This window comes from Mycteria americana, chromosome 1 (genome assembly GCF_035582795.1).
Source record: "Mycteria americana isolate JAX WOST 10 ecotype Jacksonville Zoo and Gardens chromosome 1, USCA_MyAme_1.0, whole genome shotgun sequence".
Lineage (NCBI taxonomy): Eukaryota > Metazoa > Chordata > Aves > Ciconiiformes > Ciconiidae > Mycteria > Mycteria americana.
In genome coordinates, this window is record NC_134365.1 from 213,071,340 (window position 1) to 213,089,250 (window position 17,911).

Sequence of the window (17,911 nt, forward strand, 5' to 3'; positions counted from 1 at the left end):
TCTTGTGCACCTGGCAGAGCAGGGGAAGCTGAAAAGTCCTTGACCAGTGTAAACACTGCTCAGCAACAACTAAAACACGAGTGTGTTATCAACATTATTCTCATCCTAAATCCAAAACACAGCACTATACCAGCTCCTAGGAAGAAAATTAACTCTATCCCAGCCAAAACCAGGACACTTACGAACTTTGATTTAAAAAATAATCCATAAAGCTGATATAAAAAATCCTTATCCTATAAAAAGCAATTACCATCAGTTTTACAGTGTTTTTAATTGAGTTGATTGCATGCAATTCAGCCTGTTTTGTGTTAGAGGTCCGGAGTGGTCTGAAGCTGCTGGTAAAAGGTGATTGGGATAAACAAAACAGTAACATCTCAGACTTCAGTTATATACTGCTACAGTACAGTTATAAGTACAGACCCATCAGACTCTGAAAGAGCAGGAATTTGATTTTTCAAGACCCTTGGAGTTCAGCGGAGTGACTTTGCTGTTATTTTCTGTAAAGTATTTTGTAACAAGAAGGAGCAAGGAAAGAAGAACCACAAGACCTGACTTTTAAAGTCATACTGACACAACTGCAGTGTGTGACTTTTGGTATCATCTTCGAAGTGCTAAAGCAGTAAGAGCTTCAGGGATGTGACAGCTTCAAAAGAACAAGGCCAGTGCTCCCTGTGCCATAGCGTCTCTGTCTACAGAATGTGAAGAACGTGGTTTAATTCACAGTGACCTTCTATACAAATTATTTTTCTTTGCTTTGTGAGCCCCAGATATTAATATAGTATCATAAAATTTCCCTTTGTCTCTCTTTCTACCTCTCTAATAGTGTATCCTGGAAAAAAGGAAACTTGACTGTGTAACCAGTTTGAATGGGCTTCAGGCTGTACGCCCATTCTTGTTCACATTTTTCTGGCATTGCCGTTTACTCACCATACTGGGCACAATCCCATTCTGCTTGAGAACAACAATGACATGCATCTAAATATTTCAAATGGAAAATTTGTGTCCTTGTCAATTGGTAACTGGTTTGTCATAACAGGTCTTATAAAGATGTTAGTGGGCATTTATACTGAGATTCCAGTAGCTGACTTGTGAATATGTTGAGCTGGGACGGGGGAGGAGGAACAAAGGGTGGAAAAGAGGGGAGAAGAATTAGATGAGAGACAGGGAAGAGAAGTGTATGTAAGAGGACAGATTAAATCTCTAAAGCTTTCAATGGCAAACTTTCTCTTCTCCTTTATAGTCTACAACCTTCCTGATTTAGGAGGACAGGGCATAAGATTGTGTTATTATATCCAGCCCCTAGTCATCACAGGCAACTATGCTACACATTTAGCTAAACATACATGATCCCAGTGAGACTGCCTCAGTTTAACTGAGGACTTCTCACTGATCAAGGATTTGGAAGGAACTGTATGTTTAAAATGAAAGCCAGGAGGAAATGGAGATGCTCAGCATGTTGAAAAGATAAGTTGGAACATAAGACATGACTGTGCAACCATTCTCGATGTCTATGAGAACTTTGTCCTGTAGGTAGACTTATGGGAGAGTCAGTGAGACGATGTCTGCAGTGTCACACTCAGCAGAATGACCAAACAATCAATGGCATAATTGATCTCAGAACAATGTAAAAAATCATTAGGACACTAGCTAGTACAGACTTAAACTAATGCAAATTGCATGGATAGAATGTGGGACAGAGAAGATAATCACAGATTTTCAGAAGTAAGCCTTTTAAAACTTGCTTAAGTAAATGTTATTCATGTTTTGTTAACAAACCAGACCAACACCTAGACAAAAGCATCACATTTTAGGTACTAAAGTGTAGGAAGTGATGGAAAAGACTCAATTTTGGGAGATGTCTCTCTAAAATGATCCAAGTAATGATAAGATTGTCTGTGACTTCATTTGGTTCTATTGACCAACTAGGGATACCAAATCAAAATAATGTAAAAATGCTCTAATTATTAGTTTCATCAGTTCTCAAGTTTTTCATTTGTTGTAGCATGGATTAGAAGAAAATCTTATTTTTTTGAAAAAATTCCCCCGCTTAGAAGGTATCATTTTGATTTTTCCTTGCAAATTGAAAAGCCTTCTCTTGTCAAGCGTTAAGCTTCTCATACTCACTTTTGTAAGAGCACGAAAAGTACCTGTGTTCTGTCAGTAGCTGCCAAAGCTCTCATCACCTCCCTCATCACCTTGCTGGATAGTCCTTAAAGGCAATAGTGTCATTGGCACCAGTGTGACTTTTGTACTGTGCACACGCATGTGTGATATGAGAATATCATAGACCTGAAGGGTGGAGCATGTACATAATGGTCCTATGGGACAAATTAATCCTAAAGGCTTCTGTTTAGTGTGCCATTTGTCTTAGGAAGATTTACAGGACGTGGAGGCTACATGTGCTGGAGGAAGTTGTAGGATATATTTGAGATGAGGTGGAACGCTATAAGTGTTGCCATGGAAAAATGAGTAAAGTCATATGGTGAAAAGAAAATACATCTGTCTGGGAAATTTGCCATAGTGTGGGGAAAAAAATAAAAGTTGACTTTAACTAAAACAAGATCCAGTAGGGAAGCTGTTTAGGCCAATTTCAGATGCCATAACTTGGCTGCTTTCACTCCAGTACTGGCCAGCCCTGTCACATTACTATTCAAAATATTTTCAAGATCACGGCTTGTTGAATTGAGTCCTGGAGTGCAGCCAGATGGCCTGGATCAATGGGAAAGGGCAGCAGCACAAGAAAAAGAGTCACAGAGTAGGGGATAGAGATGGAATGTGGCTCTCTGCCTGGGTGCTATCCATCTTGGGCAGAACAATGGAGAAGGACATATCTGCGCCCTCACCGAGATGTGTTTTGTCTCTCCCAGAGAGTCACAGGCCCTTTGGAAGGTCTGCCAAACCAGCCTCGCTCACTTACATATAGTGTGGTGTTGTGCAATATTGAACTGAGGCAGAGCATGTCTCCCTGTGCTTTGTATTGCTGTTGCACCTGGTTATAGGCCCTAAAAAATAAATAAATCAGACCACCCCAAAGACAAATCCTTAATCATAGTGACTCGCACCATGTTCTGGAGGTCCAAACGCTGAAGTCATGGAAGGAAGTGCTATCGTTCAGTGTTTGCCATTGAAAACTTCCTCTCGTTCCTCCACCAGGCACACACAAAGGCTGTTGTTCATTCAAAGCCTTTTTATAAAGGGTTCCTAGAAATGCACCAGTAGCTTGAGTTGCGTTGGGAGATTCCCGAGGTAGGGGTGGAAGTTAATGTGCCCACTCTGGTACATATACAGTTGGATATTTTGCACAAGTGAAAGCTTCCTGAAGCCTTTCAGTTCTTGTCCAGTGGCTTTTGAAGATCATATCGTATCATCTTTAAGGATGACAGGGCATGCCTGCGTACAGCATATTGCCATGTACCAGAGGACTGAGAAAAAAGCAAATCTCAGCATCTTCCTAAAAATTCAAGAAGAGGTCAAGAAGTAGCTGTAATGGCAAGCTTTTTGTCAAGACAATGAGCAGGCTGTTCCCTGAAAGATGCTCACTGAGTTTCACTTCCATCTTTACAGCATTGCATTTATTGATGTTGGTCACATCCAGTCTCTGTCCTCATTAGGTACAGAGAAAGCTAAGCTACATTTTGAAGATGCGGTAAGAATTTTGAAGGTACAAGTGCTTATTTCTTTCAAAATTGAATCTGAAGAGGTGTTGAAATAAAGGAATGAAGATACTAAGTATCAGCACTTGTTTCTTCACTGGCAGATCCTGGTATCTTCTCTGAGATGTTTGCAATACATCTTAGCCAGCTGATGAAAGACTAGATCAGACCATCTAAGAAAATTGACCTTTAAAACTGAGCCCTTAATGAGAGAATTTTTCTTTTGAATGTATTATGCTTTCTTCAAAGTATTAAACTTTATGAAGTATGGGTTTGGGTTTTTTTTCCATCTTAGAGACTACATGGCGGAATTGTATCAGAATTAATGGAGTTTAGTTATGATGACATAACTGTACCTAAAACTGAATGTTAAGAAAGCCATCATAAACTAACCTGTAAGAAGTAAGAAAGCTGCTATGGTTCCTTTTTGGAGCTGGGAGATTCAGAGTTTTTCTCCACTGATTTTCTGTTCCTTGATTTCCTTATCTGGAAACCTGGTGTGAGAGGATATTTTGAGATACATAGGGACATAAGGGAGGAAGGACTGCTGTTATCCTCAGGTTCAGTTCCCAGAATGCAAAACTTATATGGAAAAGATCGCTAGTTTAGAGAAACCCATAGTACAGCTACTACACACAACACAGGCTACAAACTGTGGTTTAGCAAATGCAGGATAAAACCTGTAGCTGAAGACTTCAAGCCACAGTTATAAGGTATTGCAGCAAGAGCAGGAAATGAGAAGTGGGAAAGGCATCACCAGTGTCCTAGGTTTCTGTACTGCTGGAGGACTGGTTAAATAGAAGTTGCAGGTGATGGGAGGAAAGAAGGAAACACAACATGTCCCATGCTATGGACAGCTACAGGGGGTGCTAAGGGGATTTGATGTGGGTGGGAAATTCCCTTCTATCCCTGAATCTGGGTATCAATAGAATTTTGAGTAGGTTCCAATCTTCCAGGAACTGAGAAGTTGATACTGATAGAAGCTCCTAGAGATCCTTCTTACGTGTTGCATCTAACCACCTCTAGAGACCAGCATCAGAGAAAGGCAGCTACACAAACCACAGCCACCCCTTCACTTGGTGGTCGGTGAAGCTAACTTACAAAAACCTTACCTACTGCAGATGATCCTATAATGTAGTTTTTTAAATATATAGGAGTGAACAAAAAGCAATCCAGTCTTCCAACCATCCTTGAAAATACCAATGAATCAGTTACCCAAGGAGTAGTACTGGAATTTAATTTAGATTAATTAATTAATCTATGTTTGTTTAGACTACTGTGATCCTTGAGTGACTGGTGAATTCTTAGTTGCTCCTCCTTTCTGTTTAGACTAAGCTCTTCAAGGCAGGGACTATTTATGACTGGCTGTGTATGATACCCAGAAGACCTGTATGCAGACCTCAGAAACTTTTAAGCACTACTAGAATTAAATATTGGATGAAAAAATGACATTTTAAAATATTATTTAAAAGGTTTACAGGAAACAGTGATTTCTACTCTTAGCATCAGTTTTGTATGAATATACAGATTTTATTCCCTATACTCTTAGCTTTGTCCTCTGGTAAATATTGCTGGAGAAGAGAATTCACTGATATTACTGCTTGCTTACTTGTGGCCTGAACTTATAATGCAGAGTCACAGTCTGGGTTTGTTTTTTTTTTCTTTTCTTCTTTTTTCTTTGTCCTGACAGAAAGATTTCGGGATTTACTGCTTCTACATTCAAATCAAGATACAGAGATTCTGCCCATCTTTCAGCAGAGGCGCTATCCCAAGTAAGTAAGATTGTCTTCTTGGGAGAAATAAAATCTTTATCTATTTGCAGCGAGGGAGAGTGAAGCATTTATAGTACTGTACATGCTTTTGGTGTGAAGTCCTAAGGCAGAGCTGTCAGGGAGCCACACTTACACTGAGCTTTGCAGTCTTTCAGCAGTGTCAGGGAGAAGCAGACGTGCTTTGCAAGCGTGCCCGCAAGCAGCGGGGAGGTGGTGGCGGAGTGCAGACGTTAAGTTGCCTGGATCAGTGTCTGGTGGAGCTTTGTTTCACTTGACACTGTGTTGACATAGGCAGATGTTTTGTCAGGCTAATCCCCACTCTTCTCTTGTGGGATTCCATCATTTATGGTGACAGATTCCCTTGGATTTTAACAGGCTCCCCTCTGGAAGCCTGCAAGCAGTAGAAAACATTTTTTTTCTGCCCTTTTTAGGGATATATGTACAGGCAAACCAAAAGAGTAGTGTTGTGTGTTTAGGAGGTCTCACATGTATTGAGTAACCTGGACAAAACCTCTTCTTCTCCCAAGTGAAATACCTGAACGAAACAATAAGTGCTCTTTGTTATTGTATTGGTTAAGAGAAACAGTCATTTTCAGCTAAGTCTTGAAAAGAGGCAGTGAAGGGGAAAGAAGAAAAAGATGAAATAGTCCTCACGTTAACCATGACCAGAGCGAGCAATGAAAGAAGGCTAGTGCAAGATGGACAGAGGGAGGAGAAGGAAGAAAGAATGTCTGGAGCCAATCCAGCAATGAGGATGGAAATAAGCAAAGTTACTTATTGTAATTATTATTGTTAGCAGGTTCCTGAAATGAAAAAGAAGCCAGTGGAGCTAAGTGTTAAATACAGCTCTTAAAATCCAATAATATGCATTTTTTTAAGAGCAGGCAACAAATAGAGGTGCTGAGTGCTGAAAACCAGTCACCTCATTGCTGTGAATACTTGAAAATAAAAGCACTCAGGGGTGAAATCCTGATTCTGACAATGGTGAAATTTTGTATTGACTTCGAGGGAGACAGAATTTCATCCCCCTGAATTTATTGTTTGCCTTATCCATTGTCCTGTTTTACTGGAATACTATGGAGGTACAATATATGAAACTGTGGGAGGCACCTTATGTGGATGGACTGGTCTACTTGTTTCACTAGGACTTCCATTAATTATTACTTTTCACCTTACCCTTTGGAGCACTGGAACAGTTATTTTTCTATGGCAGTAGAATGCTTTGCTTGGCTGAGATGTTTTCACTTATGGTATGGACACTGTCAGATTGGTCTGAGAAACTAGTTTATTGTCCTTCCTCAAAGAACAGACTTATTTCTATATAAGTCATTCCTAAGGCGTCTGACTTTCTGTTTCCTTACATTCAATTTATTGCTAGCATTGTTGGCAAGTACAGCCTACTAACAATTACACATTGTCAGATTCATGGGTGAGCGAGTGCCAGTTGTCTTCTGTTCACTGGATGCTTCAGCTCTTTGAAGATCATACAACAAATAGCTTGTAGTATGGAGCTCTATTGCTATTTGAAGTTACACTGACCTTGCATCACAAAATGATACATGTTTTCAGCCACATCACATGGCAAGATTGACTCATTCCTCTAATATACAAAATCAGCCAAACTTTGGCACCTAACTGAAAGAGAAGTTTGCATATGTTCTTAAAAGGAATAGATTTCTGTTTATAGCATCATTAATTGGTGCAAATTTGCTTGCTTGTTACAGAAATTTATTATTTATTATAGTTCATTTAGAAACTGGTTGAAGACTATTGACATGTCCTAATTTCCCTCAGGGTTGTCTTTCAAATGAAATACTTGTGTTCAGCAAGATAGAAAACCTGTTCATCTTCATAATATATTTTGTTTTATTCCCATGTCAGTTTTTTCCCTTCCCTATCCTCGTTTTCATTGAAAGGTCAGTTAACAGAAATGAAGATAATGAACAGACAGATCTCATAAATCAGTGTCCCTTCATTGACTTCAGTTGAGCAATGGCTGGTTCTACTACATAAGGATCTGAGCAGTAAGGTCATTTTAATGAGACATTGTCATGGGGCACAAGCTGGAGCTTGTAATGCTTAAGGAAATCCTAAGAATATGGAAGGTTAAAAATAGAAAAGAAATTTTAGTAATGACTTAGCTGAATAGCTTGACTAAGCAGGACTTAGTAGGTAGGAAGGACAGAAGTTTGCACTTAGTCCAAAGGAAGGAGATTGGATAGGAAGAGGTTCAGCATCTCCTAGGATATTTGGAGTCATGGTAATAAATATTAAAGGCTAGATTATCAAACTAAAATCCATCAATTTTCGAAAGAAATAGAAACCTTGATGTTCTGGCCTGAATTATGTTCTTGTACATTTATTATATTAAGACCTGAACTCTTTCCCAGGGAACAGCAGGATAATTTTGGGTACATGTTTGTTCTCAGAGAAGATGTCTGTGCACTGGAATGGCTGGAAGAAGTTTTCTAGACTATGCATGGACATTGTTCTGGACTTGCTGGGGCAAATGTGTCAAAGAAACATGCTTTGCACTCCTGGTTGATGAGAGGAGAAATGCAGGATCTTTTTATGGCCCTTGTGTTTGCCTGAGCTTATTCTGCTGGTCTTGGCTTAGCCAAGGAGCAAGTACCAACTCCAGCACATGGAGGAGATTATAGAGAGGCCTGAATTTAGAAAGATTAAGGCTTGTAAAGCCACACGGCACATCACCTTGACTTCCTTGACTTATTACTGTGTGTCCACAAGTAACATGGCATCATGAGCACCAGTTCTCATCGTGGCCTGTGGGCTGAGATGCAGTACTATGCCAGCACATCAGTACAGCATCCAACCGGTCAGCCTAACCTGCAGTATGCGTCCTCTCACTTTTCTTTACAAGGTTTCAGAGCAGAAGGAGCTCAGCTTTATCTTATGCTTCACTCACATGACAATGTAACTGTGTCTTGGAAAGATTATGGAATATAGAATTAAGTTCTCCTATAAATGCTTACAGTAGAGTTTCTTAATGAAACATATTGCACACAGTTACAGGTTATTGAACTAGCAAGACCAGTCTAATCCAAGCAAAGTCTTTTTGATACCTCAAGTGACTGTCAGAGGATGAAATGCATGGTTCAGAAATCAGACTTCACTAGACCCCCCTCATCCACCTCAGCAGGAAACCCACCCATCCACAGAGAGAAGTTTTGAGGAGAAACTCTGTCTCCTAGCTGGCAAGAAGCCATCACCAATGTGAGGGTTCGCATTCCTGAAACTAAGATTAAACCTGCAGCTGTGGGCAGGTGAACAGGCTGGGGCGCATAGCAGCCTCCGAGTGTATCCACCCGGGAAGAGCCTCCACACGCGAACCACATCGCAGACATACTTGCAGCTTGTTCCTTCTCTCCCTCACTCCATAAGTGTGCTGAAGTCACCAAGGTGAGTTACACCAACATGATCAGGCCTGTCAACAAACTAAACTTGTTGCAATGAGTCTTATCCCGACTTGTCACTTTGACAATGAGCATTAGGTCTCCTAAATCTCTTAAAAACCTTTTCAGAGTTTCACTCGTAGCACATTTCTGCAGAAGTTTTCCTTGCGTTGGTTTCAAGCTCATGCTTTCCTTGGTTGCCCTCTTTGCCCATGAAATTCCTACTGTTTTATCACATGGATTCAGTCATAAAATGCAAGAACTACCGAAGTGCTGACTCAGGCTGCAGAGGATTGCTCCTGAAGAAGACACTATTATGGTCATCACTAGGGCTGTAGGGGTCAGCATGTGACAGGGTTGTTGGTGCTAGCAGTGGGGGCCCGGATCGCTCTGTCCCACCAGGGTCTTTTGGTCTTTTCCTGCTGACTCCACTCCGCTCCTGACTGCCCACGCTGTGTGTGCAAGGGAAGGATGCGCAATTGCCTTGCAACACTAGAGAGAAGTGTCTCTTGTAGCTGGGCCTGATAATGTCAAAAGAAAAAAGAAACCAAAAGAACGGAATGATAAGGGAAGTGATAAAAGAAGTGTGAGAGTGAGGAATGAGGTTGGTGGGTGAAAAAGGCAGGAGAGAGGCTGACACTGCACAAAACAGTGCTTGAGAGGGATGTGCCAGAAATGCTACTGGTGTTACAGCTTTTTAGCAAATTTCTCTGTATACAAGTGACTTGAGAAATCAGCTGTACTTTATATTTTCAAGATATTGCTGAAATCCTCAAATACATATGTGGGTTCTTTAGAGGGATTATTTGCTTCTTTTTTTCCCCCCTTCAGAAATATTTGCAGTCTTCCTTCTTATCTTCTGTGGGTTTGGTGGAAAAGTTCTTGGATGATTCACAGGTTTTAAGAACAGAAGGAGCTGTTAATGTTCCAGCTAATTTGAGTCCCTTCTTAACATAAGCCATAGAGCATTACCCGATAATCCCTGAAGCAAGCTTCTGGTTCAACCAGAGCATGAATTTAGAAAGACATCCAGTCTTTAAATTGAGATGTTAAAAACTGGAAAATTCACAAGCCTTTACATCAGCTTGTCTCAATTGTTAGTTACTTCACGTATGTATAACATTAATTTCTTTAACTTCTGTTTCCAGTCTCTGCCATCTCACTATACCATTTTCTGCTAAACAAAAAATCCTGTACCATCAGAAATGATACCTCCATACAAGAGGTTGGAGGTTATTTTAAAACTTATCCTTCTCTTGAGCAAATTAAATAAAAAAAACTTTCTTGCAGGGTAAGACTTACTTAAAAGGTCTCTAATACTTTGTTTTCTCTTTTTAAAACCTTTCCAAAGTTGGGGGTTTTTTAGTTCTTTCTGAAACATGGGCAGGAATTAAGAAAGTATTTTCATAACTGTTTCCATAATGTGCACAAAAGGAAATAACAGCACTTCTTTGTAGTCAAATAGGGACACAATGTAAATTGAGCACTACCTTTTTATTTAAATGGAGTGACAAAGTTTTTGAACTTTGGATAAAAAAGTGAACTTAGAACCTAGCAGGTGTAATGAAATTACAGAGTATTCCAAATACATTTACCTTCCATCTGTCATAAACTTACAAACCTTTACTTGGCATATATTCTTAGTAAATTAAGGTAGACTTCTTGTGTATGCACAAAAATATTGGTCATTTTCATGTCACAAAACCCGAGAAAATATAGGATCCTGATTTTTTTATATATATATCCTCAAATATGTATTTTTAAAGGTCATCTTTGAAAAACTGCTGAAAGTTTCAGCTCAAACAAAGCAAAATGGTGTTATTCAATTGTCATCATGGAGGAGTCTGGACAAATAGGCGGCAGAAAGTTAGTGCCCTAAACCATTGTGCCATCTTGTTTGCAATTGCTACTCATTTTAATGATAATGGATCTGTAATGGATCCATGCCAACTTACTACAACTTGAGAACCAAGCCAAGAAACTGATAATATTTCATAAATAATACCCCAGGAATAAAACTTGTCTCTTATTTGTAACTGTCTTGAGAATTTTTTTCCTTTTAGAGAAAAATAATTTGTGTCTAACTGGAGAAAGTAGTGAGTTGTGGCTTCTGGAAGTGACGATGTTCAGATAATGCATCCGCTGAGATTCCCCCTGAATCCCAGATATAAGCACGCACAAGAGGAGGTAGCAGGATTGTGGCCTAGAAACCCAATTCAGTTTTCATTGGAAACAAAGGCAACATCTTCCTTGATGTTCAACAAGGGGAAAAATCACAACCTATGCATTTGTCACTCAGTCTTCATTGTAAGGCAAAGAGATTTTTAGTTAAAAAGAGGAGGTGAACTTTCATGGAGTGATTTTCTATAAAAGGCTTTCTGTGAAGTGCTTTACAAAAGATGTTCTCTTGTTACAGAGGAGAAACTGAGGCATGGGACTCTGATGTGAGCTACCAGTGTCACCCAGGAACAACTCTCCCAGGGACGAGGCCAGAAATAGAAATCAGGTCTTCCGCAGTCCTTTCAGTTGTGTGCAATTGGCTCTCTCATCTAAAATAACATCTATCCTGTTTTCCACTGCAAAAAACACATGGCCTGCCCATATTGCTGAAATCAGATGGGAGAGTGCCAAGTGAAGGAGCCTTTCAGAAGTGCCCACACAAGCACTTTAAATGCTTTGTGTAGCATTGTACATTAAGCATGAAAATTACTTTTTTTGAAGTGCTTCAAGATTTATTTCAAAATGCAGGCTAAAAGCTAACTATCTCGCCAGCAGTACTGAGCCATCAGAAAACCTGAGTCTCAGAAAACCTGTCTCAGAGAATTCTGATTACTTGTTAAAAAAACGAGATACCTGCTTAAGGAATCTGTAATGACATTTAAAAGAAACTCAAGGGGTTTATAGAGAAGAATGTTTATAGTTTTTTTTAGTGATTTGGGATTTTGTCTCTTATTGTAATCCTTTTTTTTTTTTTTAATATAATATGACTTGCAGTGGTATCAGGTTATCCTGTAGAGTTTGCAGACCAGTGCAGGGTTGAGCTCCATGGCAATAAAACCTCCGCTAGAAGAAAAGGGCATTTTTCTGTCATTTGGGATTTTTACCAAATGATAAGAACAACAGTGGCAATGGGGTAAAGGCAAAAAACAATCATGTTATTGGAGTAATCATGTCACTAAAAATGCAAGTATTTGATCTAGATTTTGTTGAAACTATAATGAAAACAGGAAGAAAGAGGACAGTAATTCATACTGTGCACTACGTGTTTGGGCTCAGATCCTACAAAGACTCGTGTGGACACATCCACATAATATCAAACCAGGCCAAGTCAATATCTTGAAATATTTAGGACTGCACATTAAACTCAAATGTGGGTCATAGATTCCTCAAGACAGAGGCTATATTTGTTTAGAGTATCAGTACAATGCCTCAGTAGCTTCTAGTGCAAAATAAAGACACTTTTGTTCTGATTCCCAAGGCCTGGAGTTCAAGTACCGACAACACAGTGAACCAGTCCCCTTAAAGTCGAGGGGAATTTTCCTGCTAACTTTGACAGGGCTCAGATCTGAAATCTAAGAAACTTTGAAGAAACAAGTACAAATCTTTCAGATGTAGAGAGATGTGGGGAAAAACCTGTATCCTCTGAGAGATTTGTGCAGCAACATACATGCAAAATTGAAGCTCCATGTGCATATATATTCTCTTTTAAGTACCAAGCAATCTAGAGTGCAAGTTTAACTTAGCTCTGTTTATCATAGCATAGTTGTGGCTCATTAGCAGTCATGAATGGTTTTATGCAAAACGTTGCAATACTCCCAGTTGAGAAGGGGAAAGGGCTGACTGGAAAGAAAAGATGCCTAAACCTTTCAAAATATTTGGGAGATGAAATCATTGCTTTGTTCAAAGTGAATGGTATAAGACAAAACATTACAGCTGGTTTTCATTCTGCTATTTGGGAGCATGAGCATGGTTCTTGATAAAGCCTGTTGATGTAATTGATATATACCTGCCTACTACTGAGCAGCAGTGTGAGACTCTGGGGAATTATCAGCCACCAGATGTCTTGAAGGATGTTTTTTTAAACAGCTCAAACAGAAGTTATAGTTGTTTGATGCAGAAATTATTAGTGAAGTTCTTTGATTCATTATGCAAGAGAGAGTTACAATGATCCCTTCTGGCCTTATATCCAGTTTTAACATAGTTTTGAAAATAATAGCTTATATTAGTTTAAAAAATAGTCTCACAATTACCATAGTTACAAAAATCCAAGCACCAGGCTCTTGAAAAAGAAAAACAAGTGCTAAAGACTCGTGGTTGTTGACAGTAGTGACTTCCTCCTTGACTCCATGGATAAAAGGGAACAGCATCATTAATTTACTTCTGTACGCTTACCTGCACATTAGCAATTTAATTTTTGGCCCTGTGCTTTCAGTGTGGGACCCCGGAGGCACTTTTCTTTCATATAAACTGTTAAAGGAGACAGCATCTTTTGTTGGTGTTTTGTTAGTGAGTCTTGGTGAAAAAGGGAGAAAAGAAAGACTCCAGCTATCATAAAGGGGAAAATGGACAATATTATGCCCCTAAACATGTGAAAGAAACTGGGAGAGACAAAGGAGTTGCCTACCATGTCTTCTGTTATATTTCATGTAAGACATAAGCAAAACCTGTATTTCTTGGTCTCTAAGGAGGGCAGAAATCTAGCAACGCTCATTGCTGTTCTGGCCCTTCCCCAAACAAGGTCTGAAGAAGCAGGAAAACTATTAGATAAACATCTGAGCTGTATCACAAGTCCCTCTTCATGCCGTTTAATACCCCAGAAAACAGTATACACTGCTGCTGCCCCTCGGGTAGCAGAGCAAGTGTATGCTCTGTGTAAGAGCAGAGGGGAGCACGAACCTTCAAGCCAAAGGAGACAGTTATGATGTTCTAGTTTTGCATAAAATGGACAAGGATGGCTTGTTCTCATCAGGTTGTTCTCATGAGCCTAGATTTCACTTTTAGCAACCTTTTAGTGGGTGGCACTGGTGGAGTGGTTCAATTCTGAGTGCCACGCTCTTCAGTATATGCGAGAGAGACACTTCACGTTTCTTTTTCATGCAACAAGTTGGGCTTTAAGCTTCTGGCGATAATCAGGGGCAGCAAGAGGTCCATGTTGATCTAACAGCTGTCCTGTGTCTCTTCTGAGAAATGGATAGGAGATCTGGGCTGTGGGATGCCAACTGGGCCACCTTGAATTGAGCATCCCCAAGTAAACATGTATGTCAACCACATTTCATGGAGGAAGATGTCCCAACATCTAGGCTAGAACGTAGCTCAGAAGTAACTATCAAGTCTTAAAAACTGGAAGTAATAGAAAATCCATCTCATCCTATAGTATGTTATTCCAGCTGTTAATTATTGTCAATCATGGGGACAGGAGTTGGCTGCTGGGAGATTGTACCCAGTGGCCCAAGCCTAGCCCCAAGGAAAGTTCTTCTATGACCACATCAAGTGGTTTGTAAGAATCACAAGGCTTTTGAACAGCCAGACAGCTAGCAGCTGGAAAACATTGTTAGCAGCTGCAGAACAGCAATGGCCCATGATATTAGCTGCCAAATCCTTTCTGAGTGTTGCCTAATCAGCTAGCTGAGGCTGTTCATGAGCAGAATTGGAGACTAAAGTAGGTAAGTCCTAACACAAAAGCTGTTTGCATAGAAGATGTATACTGAGTTGTTGGATGGCAAAGATAAGTTAGGTGATATTCAGAGTTCCTGGTTGTTGTTTTTTAATAGAAGAATTTTGTGGGTTACAGATTTGTGAGAAAATTACCAGTCTAAGCATCTGCACCTAAAGTGAGGCATTACGTGTGTCGCATGAGGTGACTAGCAATGCTTTTCCTTGGTGTCATGAATGTAGTGACATTTTTTTCTCCCCCAAAGCAATGACAGAAGCTGTGTTATAAGCACCAGCCAGAAAGAAAAGATACTAAAATCATTTGCTTTAGAGCCTAATAGCTTTCATGTAACACTTCGTTTTATGACTTAATTATCCATTGCTGTCAAGGTATCTTTGTGATACGAGGTTTAAATTAAGTTTGTATATGGTTGAAACTCATTTAGAACCAAACTCTGCAAGGAATTTTCCTCATTCCTCTGGGAGCTTGTATAAGGCAAAATTGCTGCATACTTCAAAAAAACACATGGGAGCAGGGTCAGTCCTCCTACCCTAAATCCACTTGACCGGTATGGAAATAGTAACCACCCACAACCTATACAGTTGTCAGTGTAAATGTTCTCTGTATCCTCTCTGGTTTCAAAAAGTACTCAAAAGTGTTTAATGAAAGCCAAGTGCCTGAGCACTTCTGAGGACTGGGGTCTTGCTTTCCTCTGCATGGTGCATTGTGATGTTACCTAAGGATATTACAGCTTTGTATTTTCCTTCACTATATACCATGTCTTTATGGCATAAAATAGTTTTTTAGATACATTATTGTTGGTGATCTCTAATATTGGAATATTTAAGGTATAATTAATTCCTCTTTTAGACAAATCACCATAAAAGATTGAATTTCTTTATTATTTTGATTTCCCTCTGCTAAACCAGTTTTGAAAGTCTTAAAATAGATTAAATTGTCCTTTTCTGCATGGATAGCTGAAACTTCCTGAACAATATTTGAAATGCAGGCATTTATTTCCAGTGTTTTCTCCAAAATAAAGGTATTTGCATCACCTCAAAAGTATCAAAAGACTTTGAAAGCTATTTGTAGGGGGGGTGTTGTGCCATACTTTTTAAGTTAAGAGGGAAAATAGAGCGATGGAAGTGGTTGGTGACCGTTTTTCCATCACATGGTACTAATACCAGAGCAAGGCCAAAGAAATGGTGGCAGAACTGGGCCATTTATTTTCTTGTGCTTGATCCCCAGTTATATTTTCAACTTGGATGAGGCAAATCATGTAGATGTAATGTTACCTTGTGAAGGTGTCATAAACCTGATGTACTGGGCTTTTGTGCACTGTGAAGGTGAAACTCTGTGATCTAAAGAATATACCAAGAGTATCTCCTGCCACTGCAGTTTTCAAGGGAAGCAGTTCTAGGATTTCAGCTAATCACTCCATCAGTAAGAGTTTGAAGTGTGTTGGAGAGATCCCACTCACTTGGCTCAAATCTAGGCAACTGGCACTTCGTTCAAGCTGGTGTAAGATAAAATCTGGCAGAATTGTGAATTGAAATCAGGCTTTCCATAAATTTTTAGTATAAGCTGCAAGAAAGACTAGAAAGTACCAAAATCCATTAGTTACAGTGGTACACTAGGCAATTCAATTGCTGTGCCAGCATTTCTGTGTGGGAAGGGCAGGGGCTGCTGTCCTGAAAGATCACAGCTGATCTGAAGAGTGTAAAAGCTATTGGTTACGTATTCCAGTTATGTCCAAGTGAAATGCTATGCTGCTTTCCCTCCAGAAAGAGCAAACTTTCTGTGAAGGGCAGTCATTACATGCCAGTCTCTCTGTCGACCCTGTTTTGTTTCAAGGAGGTGACATGAAATTTTGCTTCAGCTCACATATGTCAAACTTGCTGGTGAACTGAAGAAAAAGAAAAAACTCTAATGTAAGTTTGGTTTCTGAATGGCTTGAAAGGGAGCAGTGCTGCTGAATATTGAGTGGTCTGATGGGGAGGGTGGAAGGAAGGAGGGAAGGAGAGCAGGGAGGAGGAAAAGACAGATGTAGCTTTCTGTTTTGTGCACAGTCCACACATTACATGGAGAAAGATACCTTAATTCAAAAGAACAGGTTTACCTTATGGGATCAGCAGAGCAAAATAAAATGAGCCTGTTCAGCTGCATAAGGCTCTGATTGTAATGAGAGCCTCTGGGCACTGCTCTTCTGTGACAGACAAGCAATGCTGGTATTGACAGACAACTTGAGCTCCTTCTGTCTTGTGTTGGGGAAGAGGGCTTAAGGAATGTCTTGCTAATTTATTTGTGGATCACTGTGACCCCAGGAGAAAACAGGCTGTGAGTTTGGCGTCTTCAAGCCTTCTTTCACCCAGGGTGCCATTAGCACACACTTGAGCATCTAATTCCAAGCTCTAAGTGCAGCAGAAGGGCTGCCTCCTGGGGCTCAGCCCCTGCTTCCCTCTTGCAGAGTCAGCACAAGCAACACTTCTGAGATGGGGAACTTCTCTAGCTTTCCCTGCGCCATCTGCAGCAGTACTTTGCTGTTTCATAGAATCATAGAATCATAGAATGCTTTGGATTGGAAGGGAGCTTTACAGGTCATCTAGTCCAACCCCTCTGCAAGAGCAGAGGCATCTTTAACTAGATCAGGTTGCTCAGAGCCCCATCCAGCCTGACCTTGAATGTTTCCAGGGATGGGGCCTTCACTACCTCTCTGGGCAACCTGTTCCAGAGTTTCACCACCCTCATTGTAAAAAATTTCTTTCTTAAATCCAGTCTAAATCTGCCCTCCCTTAGTTTAAAACCATTGCTCCTTGTCCTGTCACAACAGGCCTTGCTAAAAAGTCTGTCCCTGTCTTTCCTATAGGCCCCCTTTAAGTACTGGAAGGCTGCTATAAGGTCTCCCCACAGCCTTCTCTTCTCCAGGCTGAACAACCCCAACTCTCTCAGCCTTTCCTCATAGGAGAGGTGCTCCAGCCCTTGGATCATTTTCATGGCCCTCTTCTGGACCCGCTCCAGCAGCTCCATGTCTTTCCTGTGCTGAGGGCTCCAGAGCTGGACGCAGTACTGCAGGTGGGGTCTCACCGGAGCAGAGTAGAGGGGCAGAATCACCTCCCTCGACCTGCTGGCCACACTGTTTTTGATGCAGCCCAGGATACAGTTGGCCTTCTGGGCTGTGAGCGCACATTGTTGGCTCATGTCCAGCTTTTCATCCATTAGTACCCCCAAGTCCTTTTCCGCAGGGCTCTTCTCAATCACATCATCCCCCAGCCTGTATTGAAACTGAAGATTGCCCCGACCCAGGTGTAGGACCCTGCACTTGGCCTTGTTGAACCTCATGAGGTTCACAAGGCCCACTTTTCCAGCTTGTCCAGCTCCCTCTGGATGACATCCCGTCCTTCTGGCGTGTCAACTGCACCA

The 17,911-nt window shown here is 40.5% G+C and overlaps 1 protein-coding gene across 19 annotated transcripts in view; it reads left to right on the forward strand.

The window, feature by feature from the left end:
* The window catches only part of NOX4 (NADPH oxidase 4), a 185,965-nt gene that overhangs the window by 70,250 nt on the left and 97,804 nt on the right, over positions 1–17,911 (forward strand). For all 19 annotated transcript variants that reach the window (XR_012773838.1, XR_012773835.1, XR_012773834.1 and 16 more), the window contains one exon: positions 5,344–5,425. Coding sequence is in view for 7 of the 19 variants with exons in the window: in XM_075491138.1 (XP_075347253.1) it covers positions 5,344–5,425 (82 nt within the window). In the remaining 12 variants the exon portion in view is untranslated. The remainder of the gene's footprint in view (positions 1–5,343; positions 5,426–17,911) is intronic.